The 24,281-nt window shown below is 35.9% G+C and overlaps 4 protein-coding genes across 8 annotated transcripts; 2 read left to right on the forward strand and 2 right to left on the reverse strand.

The window, feature by feature from the left end:
* Positions 1–7,936, forward strand: LOC111808955 (SPX domain-containing membrane protein At4g22990). 5 transcript variants are annotated; one of them, XM_023695211.1, is made up of 12 exons: positions 1–213; positions 265–417; positions 1,539–1,649; positions 2,266–2,386; positions 2,985–3,296; positions 3,509–3,616; positions 3,749–4,203; positions 4,914–5,212; positions 5,867–6,045; positions 6,613–6,803; positions 6,927–7,060; positions 7,484–7,936. In XM_023695211.1, the coding sequence occupies exons 3-12, from the start codon at positions 1,597–1,599 to the stop codon at positions 7,720–7,722; spliced, it is 2,091 nt and encodes a 696-aa protein (XP_023550979.1). In that variant the 5' UTR covers positions 1–213; positions 265–417; positions 1,539–1,596; the 3' UTR covers positions 7,723–7,936. The 5 variants fall into 5 exon arrangements, with proteins under 5 accessions (XP_023550979.1, XP_023550977.1, XP_023550978.1 ...); XM_023695209.1 differs by having other exon boundaries at positions 283–417; positions 1,452–1,649; XM_023695210.1 differs by having other exon boundaries at positions 283–417; positions 1,456–1,649.
* A 1,358-nt stretch (positions 7,937–9,294) lies between these two features.
* On the forward strand, positions 9,295–13,368 carry LOC111808292 (protein HOTHEAD). Its single transcript, XM_023694184.1, has 6 exons — positions 9,295–9,739; positions 9,905–10,244; positions 10,328–10,629; positions 11,263–11,651; positions 11,846–12,411; positions 13,175–13,368. The coding sequence occupies exons 1-6, from the start codon at positions 9,658–9,660 to the stop codon at positions 13,233–13,235; spliced, it is 1,740 nt and encodes a 579-aa protein (XP_023549952.1). The 5' UTR covers positions 9,295–9,657; the 3' UTR covers positions 13,236–13,368.
* Positions 13,369–15,299: 1,931 nt separating this feature from the next.
* Positions 15,300–23,208, reverse strand: LOC111808131 (bifunctional dTDP-4-dehydrorhamnose 3,5-epimerase/dTDP-4-dehydrorhamnose reductase-like). Its single transcript, XM_023693944.1, has 3 exons — positions 23,191–23,208; positions 16,504–17,013; positions 15,300–16,083 (listed from the first exon to the last, which is right to left on the reverse strand). Exons 2-3 carry the CDS (start codon positions 16,951–16,953, stop codon positions 15,631–15,633), a joined length of 903 nt encoding a protein of 300 aa, XP_023549712.1. The 5' UTR covers positions 16,954–17,013; positions 23,191–23,208; the 3' UTR covers positions 15,300–15,630.
* On the reverse strand, positions 19,374–23,354 carry LOC111808132 (homeobox protein knotted-1-like 7). Its single transcript, XM_023693945.1, has 5 exons — positions 22,727–23,354; positions 22,508–22,628; positions 20,048–20,241; positions 19,844–19,975; positions 19,374–19,730 (listed from the first exon to the last, which is right to left on the reverse strand). The coding sequence occupies exons 1-5, from the start codon at positions 23,021–23,023 to the stop codon at positions 19,590–19,592; spliced, it is 885 nt and encodes a 294-aa protein (XP_023549713.1). The 5' UTR covers positions 23,024–23,354; the 3' UTR covers positions 19,374–19,589.
* Between the last annotated feature and the right edge of the window lie 927 nt (positions 23,355–24,281).

The following is a 24,281-nucleotide window of genomic DNA, read 5'->3' on the forward strand; positions in this document are numbered from 1 at the left end:
TACGGAAACCATAAATCCAACCCGACGCCAACACCGTGACAACATAACGTACATCCCCATCCCGGTGGCTTTCTTTTTCCAAAAATTTCTCCTCTTGATTCGTCATTTTTCAAATTTCAATATCGCCGGTAGAAAAGTGTATCAAAACAAAATCAAGTTGCTGGAGAAGGATCCTGGTGTGCGATTTTCGGGCTGTTTTGATCCATTTTTCAGGTACGCGCTTTGTTCTTCGCTGTTATTTACTCGTTTTGCATGCTAATGGAGATCATTTCTCTTTTGCAGGAAATGATTCTGCCTTTCGTCTTTTACTTGATTTCGTTCTGTTTCCGTTTGTAGAAGTTCCTTAATGGTTGTCTAAGCTTTCGTTTGCAGCCGTTTCTGAATTCGAGTTTCGATTTTTTTCCCTCTATCTCTCAGGTAAGGGCGCTTCTCTCGTTTTCTCTCTTATGTTTGACTTGATTTGTAAGATTTTATCGTCGGAGCTTGTGGAATGTTTGATTGTTGTTGTTTTTACCTTTTTTTTTTCTTCGTTTCGTCTGTTTTAGTACTTTGTTATTGTTGCGTATGAATAAGCATGCTCTTCTTAGTGTTTTAGCAACCAAACAACGGATATTTTTGGAGGTTAGTTAAACTTCAAATTCATGAATCATTCGTTCAGCTATGGAGTTGGATATTTAAGCATTGATTCAGCTTTAGCTTCTTATACTGTCTTAACTTCGCTCATGTTTCTTTCATTTATGCCTGGCGTGTGAGGTCGTTTATCAATTTGTCGATCTAATCTTGAAATTATGAGATACTGCGATCTAATGAAATACAAATTTCTCAATCCTTTATTTTAAGACAAAGGCGTCTTTCTCAATAGTGTATTGAAGTATAAACTAAATAGGTGTGTCAAAAAGAGGATAAAATAAACAGCGCGGAATCTGTCTCATCGTAGTTTTTATGAGAGAAAATGTTTCGTCCCTTTTTTGGGTATAATCTTAGTCGATTGGATTGCTCTTTTGCACTATCAAGTGAAATGAACTGGAACTCCCATGAATATGAACTAGTTTAGTAAGTAATAGCATTCACTCTCATATATTTCAACTTCTTCCCCTGATACTTCATACTAAATTTTTGTATTTCTGTAATTATTAGATGGAGAGTATTTGATGTATTGTTAGAACTAGTATGGCTCATTGATCTGTACATTTTCTATTTCGATAATTATGCGATGGATTAATGACTAATTAAGCTCATGTATCTACAAAAGATGTCCATTGTTTTTCAAATGGTATATAAATTTCTGTGAGTGAATTAAACTATATTAATATGTATGCTCTATATATTCATTATTTTCACACAAAGATGACAGATGATCTGCCAGTTTTCTAAGGAGTAAAAGATGCCAGCCTAATTTATTGTTGGTACAATGGAATCTCACCTAACTATTTGGGTCACTTTATGTTTAGGAAGTGCTGAGAAGAGTTCAAGAAACTGATCCTAGTAAATGGGCATTTGACTGTGGTGTTATCAATAACTTCTTGTTCTCCTTGCAGATTGTATCTCTGTGTATTCTTGGCCTGGTTTTAAGTACCAAAATTTACAAAGCAAGAGATGGTTGCCTTTGGAAAGAAGTTAAAGGAAAGACAGCTTGAAGAATGGCAAGGGTAAGTGTGATGCACCAATATCTGTTTTGCATTATTTCAGTTATCTTTTTTGGTGGAGTGTGCTAGCAACCAGTCTTTTAATCGATGGGAATAAATAGAAATTAAACAATGTCTCTTGAATAGAAATTAAACAATGTTTCATGTCGACATATAGATACTCTTTAACTTCCATTGTGGATTTCTATTATATTAACAAGATGACAATCATTTATGCAGAATCTCAATAAATAATGTTCTTGAGTTTAGTCATAGTCTTTCTAGTCTTTACTCTGTTGACCACTTATAAGAATGAGGCCAATGGTCCTTGGTTAGACTTGCATTTTACTCGAACAATAGTCTTTAATTCATCATCAGGATTATCCCTTCATAAATGTGGAGTAAGAAGTTGAGTTAAGAATTCAGCTAAAGTAGATTGATTAAAATGGAATATGAATTTTCTATTGTCCTTGCATTTTAGAAGGAAAGGAAAGAGACGGTAAATATTACTTTCTAAATGTGATTTGGAATTTTATGCTTATGATACTTCCATATTTTTTTTATCTTTTGAAGTATATATTTGCTTGTTAATTATGCTATTGCTGCTTTTCCTTTGTTTCACAATTTTGTTTTTGTCCAGATATTACATCAACTATAAGCTTATGAAGAAGAAGGTAAAACAATATGCACAACAAATGGAAGTTGGAACACAAGATCGTCGGCACGTTCTCAAGGATTTTTCAAGAATGCTGGACAACCAGGTGAATATTGCTCATCCCTTTTCTTGAGAAGAATTAGTTAAGGCTTTGATAAGTGATGGTGTATGCTAATAATTAATCTCTTTGTCATGCTTTTGTCCCCTAAAAATTTGTTGTTAATTTATTGTCTTGCTGGTATATTATTTAAATCCTGAATCTCTAATTTAACCGATCAGCATTAGGAATTTCTAAATTTTATTTGATATTGTTCTTTATGCTGTAAGCATAAAAGAACTGAATATGGTATCATGTCATCAATTTCAACACTCACACACACCGTGTATAAACCTTTTGAATATGACAGGAAGCAAAGTGCAACAAATTGTGTGGTAATTGGATAGTAGTCTCAGGAGTGCTCCCCCTTTCTTTTTGCAATTGTGTGTTTGTATAGTATGCTGTATGTACTCAACAATGCACAACCCCTTTCCTTCTAATTTACGTGGTGGAATACTTCTATGATAGCATTATTTTCTGAGCTGAAAAGCACATACTGTTTCTGTGCTGCTTTGGAACTGAATATTTTCTATATTATGAGATCGTGTAAATCTAAGTTATGTTCCCATCTGCTAACAACTTTGAAATTCATTTTCTGACAAATCAGATTGAGAAGATTGTACTTTTTCTGTTGGAGCAACAAGGCCTTCTTGCAAGCCGTATAGCCAAACTTGATGAACGGCTCAATGCTCTCCAAGAAGAACCTGAAATATCCCAAATCACTGAACTGCGAGAAGCTTACAGAGCAGCAGGCCAAGATCTTTTAAGGCTTCTATATTTTGTTGAGATAAATGCAATTGGTCTGCGTAAAATTTTGAAAAAGTTTGACAAGCGGTTTGGCTATAGATTTACTGACTACTATGTCAAAACACGTGCCAACCATCCTTACTCCCAGCTGCAGCAAGTTTTCAAACATGTGGTAATATGTCATTGTCTGATGCTGATTTTTGTATTCTTCTTGTCTCATTAATAGTCTTCAAGGAACTTCAGATATAATGTGTTGGAATTTTCAATATTGTTCTACATTCCAAATTGTATGTCTGATTTTTGGTTCAGGCGTAGTGATTACAGGCAGAAAAACTCGTAAGCTTAATTTTCATGAATTTTCACCGGCTAGAAATGAACTTGTAGGGAATAGGAGCTGTTGTTGGAGCCATATCACGTAACTTGCATGAACTTCAGGACCGCCAAGGAAGAAGCTATCTATCAATATATGATCAGCCTGTGATCCCTCTCCAGGTTGGTAGGAGTTAAGCTCATTTTGTTGCTACTTGCTTTAGTTGTCAATGCTTCCCATAGACTTCCTAAAAAATCTAACAGTAGTCTAAAGGTTACTTGAGCTATGTTATTTATTCCAATCCCCACATGCAGGACCCTGTAGTCGATTCAATTAAAGCTGCTGTGGACAGGTTAAGTAACTCAACAAACTTCCTAAACTTCTTGGCACAACATGCCCTCATTATGCAAGAAGAATTGCCTGCTCCCATTGAGGAACAAGTTGATGATAGCAATTACCACTTCATGTCTCTTATCTTGAACCTAGCAAATACCTTCCTATACATGGTCAATACATATATTGTGGTCCCAACAGCCGATGACTACTCCATGAGCCTTGGAGCTGCGGCAACTGTATGTGGTATTGTCATTGGAGCAATGGCAGTTGCACAAGTGTTCTCGTCAGTTTACTTCAGTGCATGGTCAAATAGATCTTACTTCAGACCTCTAATATTTAGCAGTGTTGCTCTCTTTCTCGGAAACACATTATATGCTCTTGCTTATGATCTTCAATCACTCTGGGTTCTTTTAATTGGACGTCTTTGCTGTGGGTAGGTAATCTATTTTATTTTTAATTTTTTTGTTGTTTATTTTCTTCTTTACTGAGTATTTAATTAAAATACAGTCTCTTATGGCGTCCACTTTTTTCTCTCTCGTCATAGATTAATGTTCAATGTGTTCTAGAATTCCATATAAATTGTCTTTGGGGATGTCCTTTTCCTTAGCATTCAGAACCTCATATGGCCATGGACTCCATGCATCTGCACCTCCATAAAGTTCTACCTGCTCGTCACTAACCATACCCAATAAGGAAATGATTGCACGGAATTGTGCTAAATTGTTTGTTATTTCATATATGGTTCATTCCATTTGGATATGCATCCACAGTGTTTTATGGCATCTGACTACCAATAATCTAAGGATGCTAATGTCTCTAAGTTGATGTGCTGTTTCTGATATTAGTGTTTAGTGTAGGGAATAAATAATAATACTTGGCTTGTTTTTGTTATGTTAACCATTTTAGTCGGGACCTGTTCTATTGGTTGTACAAATGTGTCCTTGAGTTATAAAATGAAAAACAGCCTTTCAGAAAGGTCTAAACTATTTTGTTATATTGTGTGGCACAAATATTCTGAGACTCTCAAATTTAGAACGGTTTTGAACTATCCCTGTTGCCTTTAGTGGGGACAACAAAGCAGTGAGTTGGGAAATGTTAATACGTACTTATGACGTTTAACAGAACTGTACTTTTTTAATGCAGACTGGGGTCGGCTCGAGCTGTTAATAGGCGTTATATCAGTGACTGTGTACCACTAAAAATTCGAATGCAAGCATCAGCAGGATTTGTTAGTGCCAGTGCTCTAGGAATGGCTTGTGGTCCAGCTTTGGCCGGGTTACTTCAAACGAAGTTTAAGATTTACAAGCTCACTTTTAATCAAAACACTTTGCCTGGATGGGTTATGGCTGTGGCTTGGCTAATATATCTAATATGGTTGTGTATCTCATTTCGTGAACCTCCACGGGAAAATGAAGAGAATGCACCACAGGAATCAAATCAAGGTAATTTTATATGATAATTGTTCAATGTTGTAAATGTTTACATGAATGCATCACATTTTAATTTATCATTCTATTATCCTGGTAGGCACTTTCATACGGTTAGGTCAATTGCATGTTTGTTATTATGTCCAATTTCCTTTATGTGTTTTTATCAAAGTAAAAATAAACTTTATCTGGTCCAATTGAAACTTTTCACTGCTCGAGTACTCCTGGTATTAAGTTAGAGACGTCACTAGGACATCTAATTGCATATTTCTTTTGGAGAATAGTAATTTATTTTAGCTTCTTGTACAAACTTAGTCACTGAATTTTCAAGTTCGTGGTTAATAGGTCTTTGAACTTCAAAAAGTTAATAGGTTTCTAATTTTCAGTTTTGATTTATTCGGTATCTGAATTTTAAAAGCGACTAATACATCATCGAACTTTCAAATTTCTTTTTTTCTAATAGGACATTGACATATTTAACATTTTCTAAAAATAAATATTTCTATTTTTATAAAAGAATGAATAGATTTATTAAGATCTATTAAACTCCTAAACTTTGATACAAACTTAAAAGGTTTGACTATACTTGTAATGTAACATTTATTTAGAATCAACTATTCCACATATCATCAAAACATGCTAAACTTATATATCATTATCAATGAACAGTTCAAAATGACACTCTTGAGAATGGTCTTCACCAACCATTACTTATTACTTCGCTTGAGAAGCCATCAGATAAAGATGATGACCCAGAAGTTGATGACAGTGAAGAAGCTCCTGAGGAATCTCGCCTACCAGTGACTTCTTTTGGCGCAGCGTATAGACTACTCACTCCTTCTGTTAAGGTATCTGCTATAGTGTAGAAAGTACTTGGGCTTTCACATCATACATTTCATTAGATTGACTGATTGATATATCTGGTGTCTTTATGGTGAATTTTAGCATTAGAAGATTTTAATCAAGTACTGAAAATTGGGTGACTGAAGTGCCGGTCTTTCCCATACCAACAATGGATTTCAATGAGTTTTGGGTTTGTGGCTTAACTTTTGGTGACACTAAAAGTTTTGTAGATATGAAATTTAGAAGTTACATTTTGTTTGAGAGCATTTTAAAATAGAAATTTTGAAATGCTCTCAAACAGATTGTCACATACCATTCATAATAGGCATGGTTAAAGCCAAAATCGAAACCGTTTATAGTTCCCATGGGATTTGTACAACTGAAAAGCGTGGTTCACATCCCAAGTACATATAACAATCTAGCTACTGTTGTGAAACGGCACTTAATACTTCCTTTTCTTCTTTTTTTAAGATAACCTATCTATCTTGCTAGCAACTGTTGTTTTGAAATGATTTTTTTTTTTCTCGAGTTTGCATGTCATCATATTTTAACTGAAGATTTGATGTCAACAGGTTCAGCTATTGATATATTTTATGCTGAAATATGCAATGGAAGTTCTGCTTTCGGAGTCTAGTGTTGTTACCACATACTACTTCCGCTGGTCCACGAGCTCTGTGGCAATTTTTCTGGCATGCCTTGGCCTAACAGTTCTCCCGGTGAATATTTTTGTCGGTAGTTACATTAGCAATATGTTTGAAGATAGGTAATACTTCGAAAGGATTATGGGGAACATGTTTTGTTGATTTAAAATTTTCCTTCCCCTGAAGAACTATGTCATCTCTCTCTTGGAACTTCTCTCACCTATTTCATTTTATCTTCCTTGCAGGCAAATACTATTGGTATCTGAAATTCTTGTCTTGATTGGCATCCTCTTGAGCTTCAATGTAATAATTCCATACTCTGTGGTTCAATATGTGGGCTCTGGACTTATCATGTTTGTGTCGGCAGAAGTGCTTGAAGGTGAGGAATCTACTAAAAGTTGTTCTCGAGTTTTTACAGAACTTCTAATTAATTCTGAACATTTTTCAACTTCTAATGCTATTTGAATGTGCTATAAAAGTTGCTGAGTGATAAAGCATTTTAGAAAACACTTAACATGTATTCTTTTCCCTCTCCAATAAAGCTAGTAAGGAAAATCTTTATACAAGGAAACTTAAAAAGGTTCTTAAACTCACCCTTCCAATCTAAACTTTAATTCTGTCTTAAAAGAAAAAAAAAAAAAAAATTATTAATCNGGCGAAAAAAGTTTACTGGAATCTCTTACTTAACAAACCAAAAAAATAGAACATACAAGGAATTGGCGTCCAATAAGAGAAAACAATGGATATAAAGTCTTTTATTAACTGAGAATGACAATTTTTCTTTTGATCATGTCTAACACAGGTGTGAACCTCGCACTTCTCTCCCGAGTCATGTCATCTCGGCTCTCTCGTGGTACCTACAATGGTGGATTGCTATCGACAGAAGCCGGGACTATTGCACGAGTGATTGCAGATGGAACTATAACCCTTGCTGGTTACTTGGGCCGAAGTATGCTCTTGAATGTTACACTCATTCCCTCCCTCTTCATTTGTGTAGTCTCCATTGTTGCCACCTGCTACACTTACAACTCTCTATACTGATAGTGATATGGTTTCTTCTATCCGTCAAAATCCATAATTCTTTTCCTTGTCCATCCCTCCTCCATTTTTTGCACTTGCTAGTGCCATGTCTTGCAGGAAATTATCTCACTCCTTTGGATCATCTATTGGATTTTAAGTTTATTGTTCTCACATTTTGTCCCCAACATATAGTTCACATATATGGGAATAGAGAAGCTTCGACCTCTTAGAAGTAGAGATGATATTTATGTGCATGCCTATGTTAGGCAGATTTGTGAGATTTCGTTTAAAGTTTATTGTTCTTGCTCCTAGCAAATGCCTTAACTGCCTGCTTATATTGGAAAAACACCCCGAGAGATTATGGACCACTCATTTACGCTTTAGAGTTACCTAATAGAAAAGCTTAGTTGAATCTGTGGTTGAAAAAGAGGGAGTGGATCTCCATTCCTTTCCTGTTAGCTGGATGGATGCTGCCATTAATGTAGGGAATCCAAACTATAATCTCATGCTAACTTTTGGGTCTTGACAAGCAGGGGACCGTCTCTGAGTGAATGAGGAGTTAGAGAAAACGTGATTAATTGTAAATTTTCATGGAATGTATTAGAAGCGTCATGGTAATTATTCTTGAGCTAACATTTCAGCTGATTAATTAATATATGGTACATTTGGAGACGAGAATTGGCAGGTGGAGTTCAACAGATTTTTACTACCATTTATTGTTTCTTGGAACTAGAAATTAATGCGAAGGGAATGGAAGGCTAGTTCTGCCTAGCAGAACAGTAGGGGACATGTTGAGACGAATTAAGGTGAGCTACTTTCTAATCAGGTTGTTGATTTCAATTAAAGCCTCCTCTTACCGTACTTCACAATTGTTTGTTTTCTCAATCTATGTTCGGTGGGGATCAATCAAATCATGACTTTTAGGATGTTCATTTAATGAACTATAACTTGAAATTGTCTCACTCACCATTATTACTGACAGACTACCAAATATTGTTTTTTTTTTTTACTATTTGTAACCGTTCAAGTCCATAAGTAAAACTTAATCTTCATTCGTATGAGACATTTTAGAAAAATAAAAACAATGTTTCGATAGTTTATGCACAATGGATAATATTCTAATATTGTAGAGATAATTTGAATTATTCATGTCCATATATCCATAGTAAAGATTTATTGGATTGGCGAAGTAGTTCTATTAGATAAATATTAAATGGAAAGATGTCTATCTCTATTAGTATGATGCATTTTGGAAAATCAAAAGTAAAGTCGTAAAAGGTTACGCTAAAACCAGATAATATCAGACCTTAACACTTACAAAATAGTTTTTTTTTTTTTTCGAGATAATCTCATATTTTCAAAACTCGGTTATTTAACGTTTTGATTAACTATACTAATACAGTTTCATACGCCATTAATAGATCCTATTTTTAAATTAACATAAACTTTATCCTAATTAGCAATGCGTTTGGTGGGACAAATTTATTACATTTTATATCACTTTTTTTATTAAAAGAAAAAAAAAACAGTGAAGATGAAGTTATTTGGATCGTAAAATCATATTCATCCAATTCATTGCGTTGACATGCAGATGAATCCAAATCACTCACCCCAATATCTACAAGCAATTACTACAAACATCTCTCTCTCTCTCTCTCTCTCTCTCTCTCTAGATCCGCCATAGCCAAAAGCTTCTTCTTCCTCCCACAAGCTCAAGCTGCAGGTAAGGAAGGACTTCCACATTAAATTACACAGCGAACCAGTCGGACTATTTAGGAATTTCACATTCTCTGCATTTTCTTGAAATCTCTCTACGATTTCTCCGGCGATACAGAGAGGCGTCCAAGGAACTCTTTGCACTCTCTTCAGTTCCTCCCCGTCGCAATCGCCCTCCGCAGCTTCTATATAAACCAACAAATTTTTTCTTCCTTTAAAATTAGAAATCAGAGAGAAGAAATGGGTTTTGCATGGCGGAATTTCTTCTCTGCTGCTCTTACCGGAATTCTCCTCTGCCATGTCTGTTCTTCCGCTCAAAAAGGTCCCAAATTTGAAATTCAAAACCTTTTAACTTCTAATTATTTTAATTCATTCATTCAGTTTGATCTTTGAGTTTAATTCTATATATTATTACTTCAAATTTTAGCTAAATTATGAAAATAAAGAGCCATAAATTCTCTGTTTAAAAGTTCCTCTGTTTTTGCAGTTCCCAAATTCGATTTCATGCGAAATGCAGCAGAGGCTCCGGCGGTGTCACACTACGACTACATAATCGTAGGAGGTGGGACGGCGGGATGTCCGTTGGCGGCGACGCTGTCGGAAAATCACAAGGTATTGCTGTTAGAACGCGGTGGTTCTCCGTACGGAAACTCCAATATCACCAACTTATCGGCCTTCGGCGCCGCACTTGCCGACCTGTCGGAATCGTCGCCGTCGCAACGTTTCGTGTCGGAGGACGGCGTGATCAACGCTCGCGCTCGTGTCCTCGGCGGCGGAAGCTGCCTGAATGCCGGATTTTACTCACGTGCGTCACTTGATTACGTCAGGTTCTCGTCGCACTACAAAAGTACACGCAATAATTTTTAAAAACGTAATTGAAATGAAAATTGTGATTGGAATTGTTTGATAGGGAGGCGGGATGGGACGCGAAGTTGGTGAACGAGTCGTATGAGTGGGTGGAGAGGGTGGTGGCGTTCGAACCGCGGATGGGGAAGTGGCAGTCGGCGGTGAGGGGCGGTTTGGTTGATGTGGGTGTGGTGCCTGATAATGGGTTCACCTATGATCACTTATATGGTACTAAAGTGGGTGGCACCATTTTCGATCGTCACGGACATAGACACACAGCTGCTGATCTTTTGACCTATGCCAACCCTCCTAATCTAACTCTCTTCCTCTACGCCACTGCACATACCATCCTTTTCCAAACTAAAGGTAACTCCAATTACCCCGTTTTGCTCGGGTTGCTATAATTTTTATGTCTAATTGTTTGCGGGTTTTGCTCGAGTTGTCATATTTTTTTAGATTCTGCTTAATTGTTCATGGGTTTTGCTCCGGTTGCCCTATTTTTTTATGCCCAATTGTTGGTTTTGCTCGAGTTGCCATACTTTTTATGTTGCGGATTTTGCTCAGGTTGCCATATTTTTTTAGACTATGCTTAATTGTTCATGGATTTTGCTCGAGTTACCAGGACTCTGCCCAATTGTCCATGAGTTTTGCTCGGGTTGCCATATTTTCTAGATTTTGCCCAATTGTTCATGGGTTTTGTTCGAGTTGCCATATTTTTTAGTCTCACCCAATTGTTCACGGGGTTTACTCGGGTTGCGATATTTTTTAGACTTTGTCCAATTATTCACGGGTTGCTATATTTTTTAGACTATGCCCAACTGCTCATGGGTTTAGCTCGGGTTGTCAGGACTCTACCAAATTATCCACAGGGTTTCGTTGGAATTGCCATATTTATAAATTTTTAAACTCAGAATTCAACTTAATTATTTATTTAAAAGTTATTTTGCAATATAATTATTAATTTAAATGCTGGTTTCATTTTTTATTTTTTTTTAATAGGACGCAAAAGGCCAAGGGCCCACGGAGTGGTCTTCGAAGACTCGAAGGGAATCAAACACAGAGCGTACCTAAGGAATGGGCCTGAGAGCGAAGTAATCATATCAGCGGGCTGTCTTGGAAGCCCACAACTTCTGATGCTAAGTGGACTGGGCCCGGCCCAACATCTAAAGGCCCATAACATTACTGTGCTTTTGGATCAGCCCATGGTCGGGCAGAGGGTGTCCGATAACCCAATGAACGCCGTTTTCGTTCCATCCCCCGTTCCGGTGGAGGTGTCGTTGATTGAGGTCGTCGGAATTACCCATAACGGAACGTACATCGAAGCCGCCAGCGGCGAGAGCTTCGCCGGCGGCCCTTCTTCCAGAGACTTCGGCATGTTCTCTCCTAAGGTATGGATTTTACATACATACATACATACATACATACATACATATATATATATATATATATATTTTTTTTTTTTTTTAATTTTGTAGACTTTATTAAACTAAATTTTTTTCATAAAATTTATGAATTTTGTGTTAATTGAATATTAAAGTTAAAAAAATTGATTAGTAATTTAAGGAAATAAAGTTGTGGGCAGATCGGTCAGCTATCGACAGTGCCACCGAAGCAAAGAACACCAGAAGCCATAGCCGAAGCCTGGGAGCTTATGAACAAACTGGACGAAGCCGCATTCAGAGGCGGCTTCATCCTTGAAAAGATAATGGGCCCACTCTCCTCGGGTCATTTGGAGCTCCGAACCCGAGACCCGAACGACAACCCGTCCGTCACATTCAACTACTTCAAAGATCCGACTGACCTACACCGTTGCGTCGCCGGCATAAACATAATCCGGCGAATCATCGAGTCAAAATCCTTCGCCAAGTTCCGATACCAAAACGTGTCGATGGCGACGCTTCTGAATATGACGGCGAGTGCTCCGATCAACCTGCTGCCGAAGCACGACAACTTGTCGAGGTCGACGGAGCAGTACTGCAGAGACACGGTGATGACGATCTGGCATTACCACGGCGGCTGCCAGACGGGGTCGGTGGTGGATTCCGATTACAGGGTTTTAGGAGTGGATTCGTTACGGGTTGTTGATGGCTCCACTTTTCATGATTCCCCTGGAACTAACCCTCAGGCTACCGTCATGATGCTCGGCAGGTATGTTTTTCTTTCATTCCTTTTCCACCTAAATTACCAATTTCTCCCTATAATTTTTGGGTTCCGTTTTTATTTGAGGCTAGTAGTGTTCATATGACTCGATAATTTGCTAATCCAAATTACACCACTTAAACTATATATATATATATATATATATATATATATATATATATATATATTTATTTATTTATTTATTTGGATTGAGTTGAATTTATAAAGTTGATATTTTCTAACCGGGTCAAATTGAAAATAGTGTTATAACTCAAATATATTTTAAAAAATATTAAAAATATTAAAAACATTTTAACTTTTTTAATGATTCGTTTTGACTAGTAAAATATTTGAATTTTATGAAGTTAGTTATTAAAATAAAATAATTGAACCAACTCAAAAATAGAGAGTTGGATTGGGTCCGGTTGTCCAAAAGATTTTTTCAACCCAACCATATATGAGATACTAATATAGCGATTTCTATTTTTATTAAAGAATATTAAATTTTAAAAACAAAAATATATTTTTTATTTTTTATATCTTAACAATTTTTTTTTTTTCGTTTTTTATTATTTATTATTTATTTAAAAATTTTATACACTTTGTTTCTTTTCCATTTTTTAATTAAAAAAAAGTATTAATTGGTTTTTTAGATTGAAAGTCTTTAAAGTATACTTAAAGGGAGAAAATCGTAATTTTGGATCAAATTAATGATTTAAACCTTATTAATTGTATTTTTTTTAATTTTCTTTTATTTTTGGCAATTTTGCAGGTACATGGGAGTCAGAATATTGAGGGAAAGGTTTGAGAGAAGCACTGAAAAAATAAAATGAGAGCGAAGAGAAAAATATTATACAATTACCATAATGCCCTTATCTAATATATTTTTCTTTGTGCCCTTAGTTTTATATATCTAATTTGTACTCATTTTAAAACATTATACAATAAATTATTTATGTCTTATTTATTTTTCTTTTTTATATGAAATATAATTTAGATGTAATATTTATGCTATAGTTTTTTATTAATTTTAATATTTTTCTTATTTTCGTCCACTTAACCTCGTCTTTTATTATTATTATTATTATTTATTCAAACTATTTAGTAGAGGGTCAATAAAATCTTCGGCTTTTGATTAGTAATAAATATCTCGTCAATTAAACTATGCTAAGATATCAACTAGAGTAAAAAAATATTTCAATAATGTGTCACGAACCATTTGAAGTGTTGGCACCCAAAGACACGATAATTTTGAGTGGAAGTAGGAGAAAAACGGAAGAGAAGAAAATGAACGAGGTCGAGTTTTATTGAGATAAAGAAAAGCATCTATCTATCTTTTCTCCAATAATAAGTCACTTTTTATCGCCATTGCTCGTGTTTTGGCCGCTTGATTTTTACGAACGAGCGAGATGAAAATGATGATGGGTCAATATCAGAAGGAGAAGAATAATGTTCGTAAGAGATTAGGGCTTTTCGGGCGAGAACAAAAGAAAAGGATATCCAATGGCATATGCTTAGGATCCAATATTCTTTGGTTTCCATAAATTTGAGTTCCCTATAAAGGTGTCTAAGTCGTGGCGCTGCATAAAAGTATAAGCTCTCCAATTCCCTTCATCGTTTGGATCATTGATTAAGCCAACTAGCAGAAGGGCTTCTCTCCTTTTGGCAGGCAAATGGGGTTGTTACCCTTTCATGTCCTGCCAAAGGAGAGTTGCCCTTCGTCTGGTTTTGCTTTACCTTTTAATGAATGCTAAACGGGTTCATCCTCCGCCTTCGTTTTTAGATCAATCGATTCATCGACCTTTAGATCTAAGGATCCTACCTTATGCACTCGTTGATGGGTGCTCTTATAGAGTCATCTTGTCTACAAATTTTGAAGGTTTTATTATTAGAGTCAGCAAATAATCACTCTCTATCTCTTTCTAGTTCTTTCAATCTAGAGTTGTTAGAAAAAAACACAAACGACTTAATTTATACCGAGAAATCGATCACTTACTATCATTACTCTTCGGTCTTTTTATCTTTATATCTCCATATTTACTTGTGGATTAGACAAGTTCTTTTCTGGTTTATGGTTTCTGTTGACTATTGAATAAGATATTATGATCGTAATCATAACATTGAGTATGCTCTTTTTTATTCTCGAAAATTCTGTAATACTATTTTTTTCTTATTTGAATTGATTAAAAGTTAACTTCAAAGACAAAAAAACAAGTATTAATTACTCGGGGATAAGAGCGTAAGAGTAAAGAATTTAAGAACGAGTAAAGAATTTAAGAACTAAATGAAAATCAAAATCAAAACTCGAGTAAAAATGTAACATTTTAAAACGAATGGACCAAATGGACCAAATGGAATCTAAATCTATAATTATGAAATTATACACGAACTTCGGGACTAAAATAATTTTTTTTTTTTTTTCAAAAATCAATAAAGGAATGAATTAAAATTTTTTTACCATTGAAGAGTCGTAGATTGGGGCATATATCAATGGAATCGCCGTTGTTCAACGTCTCCCATAGAACAGTGAAACCAAATCAGTGGTGGGGAATGGTGGTCAAGAATCAGAATCTGATACCAGAATCCCAAGTGGAATCATGAAGTTCATGAATTTACTTATCAGAAGATGATCATGCTAAATCAATCAATCAATCAATCATAAGCCTTCAAGCCTGAAGTTCTTGGCGAAAACCCATTAGGGTTTGGCTGTTTGTTCATCAAGAAATCCAATGTGAATTCATGGAAAGTTTAATCATCATCATTTCCATTTCCAGAAGAACCAGAAAACTACAGAAATCAAAGAATAGATAACAATAAGGAAATATTTCATTTTCATAAGAGAGAAGGAGACAGAGTTTATGAGGCTTGACAGCAGTTGGGAATCATTGATAACTACATTCAAGAACAATTTCAACCTGTAATATAGAAATCCTTACTCATGAAACACATAAGTTCTCAGTAATATATTATACCCAAATCAGCAAAGTTACAGATACCAATATGCTACATCTTGTTCTACATAGGATTTCAAGCTACTTTTATTCAAATGATGAACAAAATAATAGATATGGTATTCAAATATGGATAATAATCAAGCTTCTATGTTGTATGGGAAATCAAGGGGAAAGCTTTGATATTCGAGAACTCGTCGTCAAAGATTCGAATCAATGGAAGTGGCTAAGGAGAAACACAAAGAAGATGACATATGGATCAGGAATACCAATGATCTTAAGCTGCAGAGGTTTTCTGATTTGGCTTGAAGACATTCTTGATTAGGGACTCCTTGATGGATAGGAGTTCAGGGAATTCATTCTTCAACTTGGTTGCATCGAGCTCGTTGTTGCTCCGTGGAGCGACGATCACTTTGGCTTGCTCCTCCAGAGTGAAGTTCTTCCATGTGAAATTGGGGTCAATGAATTGCTTGTACATCTCCAAGATCTCATTGTGGCTCACCACTCCCGGGTTGGTGAAGTTCCATATTCCAGTGAGGTTTCTTTTCGCCATTTCGATTGAGATCGGGAGGAGTTCGTCCAAGATCGTCATCGAGTTCGGGATGTCGACAACCTTCTCGTATCTGGTTATCTTCGTAATGAAGTTGCGAGGATTAGATAAGTCAGAGGATATGGGCATCCGAACGCGCAAGGTGCACACATTCTCATAGTTCTTCAGCAGATCCTCCACCTTTTTAACCCCCAAAATGTGAAAGTGACATAAAAATAGGATCAGCCCATCGGGTTCAAAGAACACATTTGATGCATTTTCATCAAAACAGCGATCAATGATCAGAATATTCAAGACAACTAAGTATAATGCTTTCTAATCAATGTAATAGCAATCCAGATCTAAAGAACATTCACAAACTCCGCCAAGCAAAAATCCAATCTCAAAATGACCTATTGGACTTGGAAAACAAATCCCTAATATCAAACACAATGATGGCGGATTTCAGTTGTGATTTCTCTAAATAAAACAATTCACTCTGGTCTTATAGATCTAAAATCAAAATTCAGAATGAATCTAAATACATACAACACGAAGTTCCAACAGAAGAGGAAAACAAGAACAACAACAACAATCAAGCAGTGAAAATCAGGGACTTACCATAGCTTTAGTCTTGGAATAAAACGATCCAATGAAGTTAGGGATTTCATCCTCCTTGAATCCAATCCCGGAATTGAGAGGATGCGCCGAATCGTACTCGAAAATGCATCCAGTAGCGTAATTAATCAAGATCAACCCTCTCTCACGGCACACATCGGCCAAACTCAAGGTTCCAACCACATTGGTTCTAATGGTCTCGACCTTATGCGATTCGCACCAGTCGACATTCGGGCGACCAGTGACTCCAGCGGCGTTGAAGACATGAGTGGGCTTAACGGCGTCGATGTCGGCCTCAAGGGAGACACGGTTCTCGAGGCGGCCAGAGCCATAAGCGAAATGAATTCCCTGTTGTTCACAGATCTTCCCAAGCAAACCGCCAATCCAGCCGGTACGGCCGTAAATCAAGAACTTGAGCGACGGAGCTGAGCCACTGTCAGCAAGAACACCCATGGCTGATAGAAGAAGGAACTGGATTGATTAAGGATTGAAGAAGAAGAAGAAGAAGAAGAAGAAGAGGCTCAGTTCTTGTCTTCCATCTGAATCCGGAGGATTTATATATACACACAAAAATAATTTATTTGCGAATTAAATAATAATAATAATAATATTTCGCTTTGATTAATGTGGTGTATGAATTTAAGGAATTATTCATTAATTTAATAGTAATTAAATCGTTAATGTAAAAACTATTGATCATAAATGTTTTCAAAATTCAATAATATTTTTAAAAATTAAAAAAATGTATAACTTATTGATTTAAATTTAATATTTTATTATTATTTTGTTGTGGTTCTTGTGGCAATGTTGACTCCAGCCTGTTCCAACTTTTTTTTAATTGTATTTTATTAAATAAGTTTATTTTAATGCACCATGCGTTTTGCAATTTCAGATATAATTAAAGTCGAATCGAATTTTATTATTAAAATAAATGTATAAAAATATATATTAAAAAGAAACGTGGCAAGTTAGTGGATTGGGTCCCGTTTCAGAGTTGTCTGGATTGGTGACATAGATCCACGATCCACAACGTGGCACTGATGACGTTTCACTTTGTATGACCTGTTCACCCATGATTGCTTATATTCTCATCTCTCGTCCAAGACCAAGAAAAATCGAAATTTTGTTTAATCATATCGCTGCTGGTTCGGTTCGGTTCGGTTTGATGGGTTTGGTTGGTTTTGGGTTTCCAAAAAAATAAACTGAATTTAGTCAAGTTGATGTAAACTTGACGGCACAACTTCTGTGGCGTCCCACATTCGTTGGAGATGAGATTTATAAGAGTGTGGAATCCTTCGTCTAGCAGATTCGTTTTAAAGCCTTGAGAGGAAGCCCGAAAGGGAAAGTCCAAAGAGGACAATATCTGCTAGCGGTGGATCTGGGTCGTTACAATGGTATCGGAGTCAGACACCGGACGATGTGTCAGCCTTCTCGTTGTTCTTTGAAGGGGGGTAGACACGAGGCGATGTGCCAGTAAAGACGCTGGACCCCAAAGGGAGGTGGATTTAGGGGCGGTCCCACATCGATTTGAGGAAGGAAATAGTGGCAGCGAGAACGCTGGGCCCTGAAGGGGAGTGGATTGTGATGTCTCACATTGATTGGGGAGGAGAACAAATCACTATTTATATTTATAAGGGTGTGGAAACTTTCCCCGGGCCCCAAAGGGGGGGTGGATTGTGATATCCCACATTGGTTGGGGAGGAGAACAAACCAACATTTATAAGGGTGTGGAAGCTTTCCCCTAGCATACGGGTTTTAGAGCCTTGAGAGGAAGCCAAAGAGGATAATATATAATATCTGCTAGTTGTGGATCTGGGCCGTTACAAGTTCGATCTAGAGTGTTGCATCTTTTCGTATATGTCTTCATTAATTTCGTCTAACTCATCCAATGCGAACTTTAGCAGATCTATTTGCAATGCACTATCAAATCAAATCGACCAAACCATTAGTTAATCGATTTAGAACGGTTAGGGTTAGTGTTGTGGATCTCTCACGATTTGATTTTATAACTTTCTTAATATATTTGATGGTTTGACTCCAAAACCAAACCTATTTCACTCCGAGACATAAGAAAAATGCATCATTGCACTAAATATTATAAAATAATAATCTTATAGAAGTATTGATATTTGAATCTCCAACAAAAGAAAAACCGTATATATATCAATTTTCATGGGTGAGTATACCACCAAAACTGGTCTTATGAAAATACTCATAAAAATAATGTGACGAGCTTATCTAACTTGTAAACGTTCATTTCTTACTGAAATGCTCATAGAAATAATGTGACGGGCTCATGTATTCCATAAAAAATCATTTATTTCGTTATCAAAATTCCTATAATTGAATCATCCCCAAGTTTCTAAATCAAAGAAAAATAACATTATTATTACTTTTTTTTTTCATAATTTATTTTCACTCCCTAAATCAAAGAAAATTTTTTGGAAAAAAATTTAAAGATGATTGATATATGTAATGAGTATTATATTTTAACCCATTTTTATCTAATTTAAAAGTTTTTAAGTGTTTAGTGGAAATATTTGAGTAAAATGGGCTGGTTTGAGGCCCATGACAACCATGGAAGCCCATTATTGGCCCGCAAAGCCTCTCCCAAAATATTAATATAACTTCTTTTTTTTTTTTTTTTTTTTTTTTTTTNATTAGTTATTATAATTTATTATTTTTAATCCTAAATTAATTCTTAATATATTGTAGCTGTAACAATAAGCGACAAAAAAAGAAAAAAAGAAAAAACTTGAATCATATATACTTATAGTTGGTTCAAATTATAAATTTAATTAATTTCATTGTAATTGAAAGAAAATAGTAAATAAATTATATTTTCAGGATAAACCTAATTTCCAAACCATTAATTAAATTATTTATCTCTTTAATATTCACTTATTTTTCCTTTTGCATTGAATTTGATGTGTTAAAAAGGAACAATTTACAACCTTAAACAAAAGACATGTTAATCCAATCTCTGTCACAATGTTCTTAATCCTATGTTTCTGTCACTCTTTTTGTCGGAACTTTTTCCCAAAGCTATAAAAATATTTCATATAATTTGATGAAATTTGTTGTTTTTATTATCTCTTGCGCTTGGACTTCAAGAATGTCACTGACTGAGAGTTGCTGTGCCAGTTTCTCTTCCTTTGGTTGATGAACCAATTGTTTATTTGTTTCAGCTGTAAACCCGTCTCCTCCACCAGCTTCGACTTGTCGTCTTCCTGAAAATCGGGAAGACGAGTGACGTTGTAAAGATTCGAACTTAGAATTCATCGTTTCGAAACGAAAAGAGGGTTGTTTTGTTCGTTTGTTCGTTTGTTTGTTTAGTACTTACAGTTGGGTAAGGCCACTTAGAATGTTGCTGCCACCAGTTCTTTAAAACTGTAGTTGTATCCCCAGGTAGCTTCCCTGCCCTTCTTTTTCTCAATATTTCCTCTCTCACATCTTCAATTCTTGACTTGAAACCCTACAAAACATGTTCCTCCATTAGTTCTTTGTTTTTCCCTCTTAATCTCCAATGTAATGGGAAAAAGAGAACCTGTTTCAGCTCAATCTTTAGTTCTTGTCGAACTCTCTCCATTAATGATCTTTCGGATTCGGTCGGAAGCAGCGGCCCGAACCCCATCATGTCGTGTGCATCAGTGCTAGATTGATCGAGTGCGAAATCCATTGGAACGTCGTCGTCGTCATTGTCGGACATTGTTAAACCGGTGCCTTCATCAAGGTTTACTCCTGAAGGAACATGTTAAATAGCATACGAAGTTGGTAAAAGGCACTTCAACCCTTATTATCAATACATGTTTGGTAATGGGAAATACTTCAAATTTTCAAGAGTCCAAACTTTCATCAAAGCAGCAACAACCCCCCCCCCCCCCCCCNTACAGAAAAAGAAAAACCCAGCTGAATTTACTTAAGTAGGGTAAGTTTCAGAAATGGTAACCACTAAAGTCCACCACTAGCCAATATTATTCGCTTTGGCCTCGTTACGTATCGCGCTTGAAGTTTTAAAACGTGTCTACTAAAGAGAGATTTCTACACCTTTATAAATGTTTCGTTCTCCTCTCCAACCGATGTGATATCTCACAATCCACCCCCATAAAGGTCAGCGTCCTCACTAGCACACAGCTCGGTGTCTGGTTCTGATTCTATTTGTAACGTCTCAAGCTCACCGTTAGTAGATATTGTCCGCTTTGACCCGTAATTGTAACGTCTCAAGCCCACCAACAGTCTCATGGTTCTAGAACACGTCTATTAGCTAGAGGCTCACACACTTATAAAGAATGTTTTGTTTCTCTTCCAATCGAGGTAGAATCTTAGAGGAAGAGAAAAATTGAATCTCCCGCTAAAAAAGGACGACTTAAATGCCTAAACATTTTGAATGATAGTAATAACTTGTTTGACTTGTTTACCAAATGTTGGGCTCTTTTTCTAACCGATCCAAATTTAGCAGACCAAAAAAGCTGCCTAAAGTATAGCCATTTAGTTAAATACTGTCAGGATGAGCCTCCAATGCCCTTTAGGCGGCATAGGGTCCTTTATATAAAAGCTTGTGTAGGCACTTAAACCCTACACCACAGCCCTTAGGTCCTCAGCAGCACCCCATTGGCAGACACAGTAATGAATAGTTTCTATGTGTTCTACAAAGCAAAATAACTGATCATGAGCAACATGGCGGTATATAAATTGAGAACCTAGGGACCATTATAGGTGGACAGGTCTAAAACTGGCAAACCTATCAATAAGCAACAGATTACTTTATGATAACATGTCTACTTCCTTTAATCCTCCCAATCAACTACTTCGATGGCAACACTTTCAGCAAATTGTTTCGTTAATCATGTAACTAAAAAGTTCACTAGGTTGGGTATATCGATATCCTCAAAAATATTAGGCCACTTGAATGATTAAAAAGGACCCATTGGTGATTAAGGTGAATACAGGGTGAGTGTAGCTCTTACCATCTATATATGTTGGGAGACCCACACTGATTGGAGAGTGAAACAAAATATTATTTATAAGGGTACGACAATCTATCACACGTTTTAAAAACTTTGAGGGGAAGCCCAAAAGGGAAAGCACAAAGAGAACAATATCGGATAGCGGTGGACTTGAGCTATTACAAATAGTATAAAAGCTAGACATCGGGCAGTGTGCCAGCAAGTACGCTGGAGATACCACATCGGTTGGAGAGGGGAATGAATTATTCCTTATAAAAGTGTGGAAACCTCTCTCTAGTAGACGTATTTTAAAATCATGAGGCAGACGACGATATGTAATATGGCAAAATGGACAATATCTGATAACATTAAGCTTGAGTTATTACAAATGATATCAGAGCTAGACAACTTAGTGGTGTGGCAACTAGGACTCTGGCCTCCAAGGGGGTGGGTTGAGATCTCATATTGGTTGGAGAGGGGAACGAAACATTCTTTACAAAGATGTGGAAACTTCTACCTAGACGCGTTTTAAAAAAAGTCCGAAAGTAAAAGCTTAAAAAAAACAAAATCTGAGTAGCGTTGGACGGTTCATATGTACATACACACATAGAATAGAGAGAGGAAAAGGAGTAGCTAGCTAGGTTCATGCACTATCCTTACAAAGCAAAAAGATGAACAAGTATAATAATAGGAAGAATATTAATATTGTATAGAGTGGAACAAATATTGGCAAGGCAAGCAACCTTATCGGTTGGTGTCCTCACCAAACCCAACTACAATCTTGGTATGTCCAAGTAAGAACCCTTCCATGCCTGCTCTCACAGTGTCCTTCATCCTTCAAACCCCAAAACCAACCCCCTATACCCTTCCCTTTCAAATTACTCCTATTTACTTCCTTACCCCATCTCCCCAAATGCTTCCAAATTCAAACGGGTTCTAAGTTATAACTTCAATACTATAACACAAAGAATCCATATCTAAGTTCAAATCATGGGTTTCGCTTCGTTTTTCTTTATTGGATTTCAAGTGGGTTTTTAAAAGAACAGACATGAGCTATATACCTGTTAGAGCTTGTAGAGTACTTTCAATTTCACGGCAGGCCATAACAGCCTCCACTGCGTGAAATCTCACATGCTGTTGAAGCTGATCTTTGAAAGAGCACAAAACGATCATATACTGAGCCTGAACAACAAAAAAAGAATCCATCATAAAATGAAACCCAATTTCAACCCAGAACACAAAACAAGCAAGACTCTCAACCAAATGAAAAACAAAATCACCAGAAAATTGTCGAGTTCCTGGCGGTCATGAGGCGACAAGGAATGAGCATTTTGATGAGAAGAAGCATAAGAGCGCAAAACATGATGCGATTGAGAAAGCTGAGCATCGATCATCGGAAGCTTATCAATCGGCGTAGCAACACGAAGACAAGCAACATGAGCGGAAAGAAGCTGCTCATAAAGTGGATGAGTAGCAATCTCCGCCTTGAGTTGGGCATTATGAACCCCCTCACCGGAAACCAAAACATCACCGCTAGACACACCAGCATTCATGATTCCCAACCCAGCTTCTTGCATTTCAAACCCCCACAAAACCCGCAGTAGAGTAAAATTAACACAAAAAACAACAGTAATTAGAAAGAACAGAAGCCGCGAGGTGAGATCGATAGTGGAAATTGTTGGGATTCAATTTTGATCGAATTTGATGATGAATAAGAGACAGTTTGTCGTTAATGGAGTGAAATGAAGAAGAAGAAGAAGAGAGAGAGAGAGAAAGAGAGGAGTATATAGGGATCCGAGACAAAACTTTCTGCAACACCTCTGAGAATTTCAGAAAATTGTACAAACAGAGGAAGAAGAAGAAGAAGAAGAACAAGAGAGAGAAAGAGAATTTGTTTTGTGTTATGGCAAAGGGGTCACTGATAACAGAGGCTACCGAATCATTAATTTTTTATTTTTTTAAAAAAATAATAAAAAAATAAATAAATAAATTAATTAATTAAAGGAAGATAAAAGCTGCTCTTCTCTATGCCCGCACCCTGACACATTTTCCTTTTTCTTTTTTAATTTTGGTATTTAATTAATTAATTAATTAATTTATTATGTTAGGTTTAGCCTTTAGGGAAGATGAGACGTCCAAAAAAGACCTAAAATTGCCAAACCAATTAAATACTCAATAAGTGTTTATTTTGGTTTTTTTTTAATATTATTGGAGAGTTTTATTTATTTATTTATTTATTTATTTAAAATGATATATATTTTTTAAAAATAAAATAAATTATTGGTCCGATAAAGAAATGATTGGTATCCACATCTTTATTCAACCATCCTCGTTTTTTCATAAAAGCTATTAATATTTTTACTCAAATAAGCTAAAAGGAGGGTTGGTTTATAAATGTATATAAAATAATATTTCGTGAAAAATACACGAAATAAAATAGGATTATGTTATATTAAAGTTATGCCTCAATTAAAAAATGGTTGATTTTCGACGTCATTTTTTGAAATTAATAGAGAGAAATAAAATAACAATAATAATTATATATATATTTGTTTTTCACATTTTCTCTCTCTTCCATTTTTTCCTCTCGTGTGTATTTTGCACGCTAAAGTATTCATATGAATTGAAAACAAATATAATTGTATTTTTTGATCGGGTATCGATGAATTTTTAGAAAATAAAAAAATTAGGTTATTTGTGGGTTGACATTTTTTTGTCAAGTCAACTCGACTAATCGTAACAATCTAATTCAACCCAATTTTATTTTTAAAATTAATCTAAAAATCAAATTAATTTTTGAATAAATTAAAAATTAAGGGAAGGGTTGGTTAGACA

Source organism: Cucurbita pepo, chromosome LG13 (assembly GCF_002806865.2).
Source record: "Cucurbita pepo subsp. pepo cultivar mu-cu-16 chromosome LG13, ASM280686v2, whole genome shotgun sequence".
NCBI classification, from domain to species: domain Eukaryota; kingdom Viridiplantae; phylum Streptophyta; class Magnoliopsida; order Cucurbitales; family Cucurbitaceae; genus Cucurbita; species Cucurbita pepo.